This window comes from Pholis gunnellus (assembly GCF_910591455.1).
Source record: "Pholis gunnellus genome assembly, chromosome: 8".
NCBI lineage: Eukaryota > Metazoa > Chordata > Actinopteri > Perciformes > Pholidae > Pholis > Pholis gunnellus.
Window position 1 is genome coordinate 27576186 of NC_136534.1, and position 5686 is coordinate 27581871.

The 5686-nt window shown below is 49.4% G+C and overlaps 1 protein-coding gene across 1 annotated transcript in view; it reads left to right on the forward strand.

Annotated features, from left to right (window-relative positions):
- Window positions 1-4403, forward strand: part of LOC306699756 (uncharacterized protein) — a gene marked incomplete at both ends in the record, with an annotated part of 6604 nt that extends 2201 nt beyond the window's left edge. The window contains 7 exons of the mRNA XM_079164476.1: window positions 497-525; window positions 626-652; window positions 1664-1799; window positions 1946-2595; window positions 2678-2731; window positions 2800-3025; window positions 3817-4403. Coding sequence (XP_079020602.1) covers window positions 497-525; window positions 626-652; window positions 1664-1799; window positions 1946-2595; window positions 2678-2731; window positions 2800-3025; window positions 3817-4403 — 1709 coding nt within the window. The remainder of the gene's footprint in view (window positions 1-496; window positions 526-625; window positions 653-1663; window positions 1800-1945; window positions 2596-2677; window positions 2732-2799; window positions 3026-3816) is intronic.
- Window positions 4404-5686: the final 1283 nt, after the last annotated feature.

Sequence of the window (5686 nt, forward strand, 5' to 3'; positions counted from 1 at the left end):
TTGTGTGTTTCCGTGAACGTTAACGGTGTTAGTTTACGGTTAGAAAGCTAAAGCTAGCTTAGCTGTTAGCTAAAGACGTGCTCGGTGTTTATTGATGTTACGGCTCTCCTCTCTTCTGATTGGCTGTAACGGCTCTCTTCTGATTGGCTGAGACGCTGCTAAACGCACTGATGAACACAAAGAGCGAGACCAGCGGAGTAACTGAACCGTTAGAGAGTGTGACGTCACTAACTCACACGTTACTGCAGTATTTGTTTCATTTATCTGAGATTAGTTTCTTTATGAAATATGTTTACGTGTGAAAATAATAATACTTTTGTATTACTTATTATTATTATTAATTATTATTATTTATTAATATTAATAAAGAATAAAAAACAGTTTTCTGTCAGTGTGGTATTAGTACCACAGTGTAGTATACCACAGTGTGGTACTAATACTTTTACCTCAGTAGAGGATCTCATGATAACGCTTTGACCGTTGTCTTGTCTCACAGGCTCAGAGGAGACATGTCCTACTCCCTTTGTCTTGTCTCACAGGCTCAGAGGAGACATGACCTGCTCCCTTTGTCTTGTCTCACAGGCTCAGAGGAGACATGTCCTGCTCCCTTTGTCTTGTCTCACAGGCTCAGAGACGTGTCCTCACTCCTTGGGTACATGCCAAGTCTCTTAATTGCATCCCCGTTTCCCTCACTTGGCTTCCTTCCTTGCATCTTAGTCCCTCCCACCAGGGATGCATGGAGAGACGCAAGGAAACCATCTGAGGAGAGAGGAAACGAGGAAACATGTTTTAAGAGTTTCTGTTTCTGATGACGAGGATCAGCTGATCACATCTGGATCAGCTGTCAGTCGCTTTAACAGCTGGAGAGACTTTAGAGGAGTGTGAGTCTGTTCTCATGATCTCTGGACTAATAATAGGAACTAATAACACTAATAACTCATAAACACAGTGATCGTCTCTGTAGTCTGTTAAACTGTGTTCATGAGATCAGGATCATCTCTACGGTGGAATGTTTTCGTCTTGTTTATGATTATTTGCGTCTGAACGTTTTAAACTGTGACGTCATCATGAAATAAGCAGAACATGATGATTGTTTCTCTGAAATGATGAAACTCATGAAACTCTGAATGATCCTCAGTGACTGAATGAAATGATGATCAATGATGTAAAGATTCACTTTCATCCTTTCATCATGAAGTTATTGAGGAAACATCATGAAAACACTAATCTTTAATAAATGAAGGAAGTTGTTTGTGGTTCTTTTGTTGTTCAGACTACAATGAACATCTATTTAAAGCAGAGAACAGATCAAATATAAACTAGAGTTTAATCTGATCTTCACTCTGCTGTTAAACTCAGTCATCAGCTGCAGCGTCCAATCACATGATGAGCACTGAGGGGGCGTGGCCACCGTTACAACACTTCCTGGAAGTCTGTTCTCCTGGTTCCTCGCTCATGACTCCTCAGAGATCTCTCCTCCCTCCTCCCTCCTCTCTCCTCTCTCCTGTCTCCTCTCTCCTCAGAGCTAATGAGAGCTTTGGGACGGCCGTCAGTATGGAGGCGCAGAACAACTTCCGGTTCGAGCGAGGAGCGAGGAAACGACAATTAAGAGACTTGAGATGTTCTCTGCGTATTTTCTCACTCCCTTTGCCTTGTCTCACAGGCTCAGAAGAGGCGTGTCCTCACTCCCTCTTTCTTGTCTCACAGGCTGAGAGGAGAAGGAGCAGACGATGAGATGAACTCAGTGAAAGTGGAAACAGACCAAAGTGAGGAGGTGTGTCCTCAGCGTCCTGCTGAAGGTCAGAGGTCAACTCAAAAACACTGTTTCTATGTGAATGTAGTTTTTACTCAGCAGGAATATAATATGGTCACATCTGATCAATAATCATATTGATAATATGGTTCATATATTTGGGTTAGTTAACCCCTGTTTCGTTGTCTGCAGGCGGAGCGGCACTGAAGCGGAGCAGCCGTCAGTCAAAGCGGCGTCACAGCTGTTTGGAATGCGGCCGGGTGTTTTCCCGCCCGTCCCGGCTGGCCGACCACATGAACTCTCACTCTGGAGTGAAACCGTACAGCTGCTCCGTGTGCGGGAAACGCTTCACCAAGAAGGTGAACGTGGCGACGCACCAGCGGGTTCACACCGGAGAGAAGCCGTACCGCTGCCCGGACTGCGGGGCGAGCTACGCCCAGCCGGGCTGCCTGCGCAGGCACCGGCTCCGGCACGCCGCCGAGAAGCCGCACGTGTGCTCGGCGTGCGGCCGAGGCTTCTTCCAGCGGCGCCACCTGGTCCAACACGAGCGGACGCACACCGGAGAGAGGCCCTTCCGCTGCCCGCTGTGCCCCAAGAGCTTCGCCTCCAGGACCGGGTTCTCCGGCCACCAGAAGACCCACGAGGAGGGGAACCTCCACCGCTGCTCCTTTTGCGACAAGGTCTTCTCCACGGCGTCCTCCTTCAGGGACCACGAGAGGCTCCACACGGGACAGAAGCCTCACCGCTGCTCGCTGTGCAGCAAGAGCTTCAACCGGCCCGGACTGCTCAGGAAGCACCTGCAGACACACGCTGAGGGCAAAGAACGCCTCACTGCTGGAAAGGTGAGTTTAGATACTTTAGTTTTATTAATAATCATAATCTGGTGATGAAAAACTAAAAGAACAAATGTTACAATCTGTTTAGGAGTTCTGGCTCAACATAAAGACTGAAGATGAACAGGAAGCTGTGAACGAGAAGGTAAGACATGAGTCATCATCATCTTCATCATTGGAGGAGGAGCTAACTTGAGACTCTTCTGTCTCCAGGACTCAGAGGACCTTTCTACCAGACCTTTACCTGGTGGTAACCCGAGCCACGGTGACCAGGACAACTCGCTGAAGACGGAGGAGGAAGGAGAGGAGGAAGGAGAGGAGGGAGGAGAGGAGGAAGGAGAGGAGGGAGGAGAGGAGGAGGAGGAAGGAGAGGAGGGAGGAGACGTGAGCGGTTTGATAAACTCTGATGGAGAAGAAGAGGACTGGAGGCCTCTGAGCGGTTAGTATTGATCATCTGACGGCGGTTTAATATCAGATCTGATATATATATATATATATATATATATATATATATATATATATATATATATATATATTTAGCGAGAAAGTCGCCAAGTTGGCAACACTGGCACCGACTAAATATGTCCCCAGAGCAACATAGGATGTAACGATGGTTCCGATCACATATTAAACCAAACAAAAATCCATCTTCATACAAATAATAATATATAAACAAGCATCTTAAAGCTGCTGCAGATGCTAACGCATTTAACTTACCAGAGCTGCTGTTCACTGTTTAAAGACAAAGTCCATCCTCCTTTCTTTGTTAATAAAGAGTTTAATCTCACGTTGTTCAGTTCATCCGTGTGTTGTAGTTCCAGTCAGAAGTTCTTCTGGATTCATGGACGCCAGTGAAGACAGTCGAGCCTCCTCAGTTGTGTTTCTTGAACACGTTTTAATGCGTTTGAGGCTGAACATGTCGCTCCACATGACCAATCACGTAGCTGTAGGCCAGCTAGCAGCTCTGACACGTCAAAGAATACGCCCAACATGTCAAACTAAAGATCTGATTGGTTGAACACTATGACGATCAACAACATCGTCCCCATTCACTTAACCTGCACATGGATTCACTGGTGAGTCTGCAGGCCTGGGGCCTCTCTTCTACCTAGAGACACAGAGGTTAGCTTAATGTTAGCCTGCTGACGGCGGTTAGCTAAACGTTAGCCAGAGACAGGAAGTTAGAACTGATGTGTTACCTCAGTAATTACCCCCGTGTGTCTCTGACAGAACAAGATGGCGGCTCAGAGGTGGAGGCCGACAGCGACGGGAAGAAGAAGCACTGCTGTCCCGTTTGTAGTCGAGACTGCTTCAAGGCGTCGGCGCTGAAGAAGCACCTGAGGATCCACTCCGGCGAGCGTCCGTTCCAGTGCTCCACCTGCAAGAAGAGCTTCACCCAGCACGTCCACATGACGGAGCACCGGAGGATCCACACCGGGGAGAAACCCTACACCTGCACCGACTGCAACAAGAGCTTCACCTTCTCCAGCGCCCTGCGGCGACACCAGCGAGTCCACACCGACGCCCGGCCCTTCACCTGCTCCGTCTGCCTCAAGACCTTCAAGCAGCAGAGCTCCCTAAAGAGCCACCAGCTGACTCACTCGGGGGTCCGATACCAGTGTCCGCTCTGCAGCAAGAGCTTCAGCCGCTCCCTGGAGCTCAGCTACCACGTGGACATGCACTCAGACACGCGGCCGTACTTCTGCAACATCTGCAAGAAGAACCTGAGCGGAGCACGGATCTTCAGCAAGCACATGAAGAAACACCAAGTTCAGGGGGAACCTTCAGAACCAGAGGTCTCTGGGGTCGGACTGTGAGAGTCTGAGGAGACGCAGAGGAGAACCACCCGAGGAGAACCACCCGAGGAGAACCAACCGAGGAGAACCACCCTAGTAGAACCACCCACCCTGAGAGACCCATCCTAGGAGACCCACCCTAAAGGTGTGTTCACACCAAACGCGATGAACATGGCGCGAATCACGTCCATCGCGCCGCCGGCATCGCCGGGGACTATTTGTGTTCATTGGCGTGCATCGCGCTGGACGCGCCGGAGAGGGGGCGTGGCTTATCGGCCTGAAAGCTGTTCAACTGTCCGCCATCAACCGTAGAAAAATCACCTCTATTTCTGCTCAGTACGTGTTGTGGAAGTCCCAGATATCACGGGGAACTAAACGCCGTCATGTCTGGTTCATAACATAGTCCAGAGGAGCTCCGTGGATTTCATCGAGCTCACTGTGTCTAGCGAGCCACACGTCGGCTGTTTACTACAGCTGTATGAACACACAATACACTGACTTGGCTGTGATTTAACGGCAATAAACCGACAAAAAGGGACTCCGAAATAACTACGTAATGATGCCGATTTGTACTTGTTTTCTCAATGAAGCTCGGATCGATCGGTGCTAGGCTATGCTAACATTATAGCAGCTCCATCAACACTCACGATAACGTCATCTAGACGTAAATACGGCAGCGTCTATTCATTGTTTGCACCATATGGTTTACACACACACACACACACACACACACACACACACACACACACACACACACACGTACACACATAGTCTGGTCTCTACTGATATGAGGGGTCGTAGAGCTCTGGGTGAACATGGCGGCTACAGCATTAATTTCCTGATTCAACAACAGCAGGACTTCACTGATGACGGGGGGAGCAACTCAACGCTGATTGGCTATCGCGCTGGAGCGTCACGCCATTTTTTCGCAGAAGTTCAAATATTTCAACTTCAGCGTTTGGGGCGTTTCGGCGTTTTGACGCGCGAAACGCGTCTATCGCGCCATCGCGTTTGTACATAGACTTTGTATGTAATCGCGCCGCGTTCATCGCGTTTGGTGTGAACACACCTAAAGAGACCCACTCTAGGAGACCCACCCACCCTAGGAGACCCACTCTAGGAGACCCACTCTAGGAGACCCACTCTAGGAGACCCACTCTAGGAGACCCACTCTGGGAGACCCACTCTAGGAGACCCACTCTAGGAGACCCACTCTAGGAGACCCACTCTGGGAGACCCACTCTAGGAGACCCACCCTAGGAGACCCACCCACCCTAGGAGACCCACTCTAGGAGACCCACCCA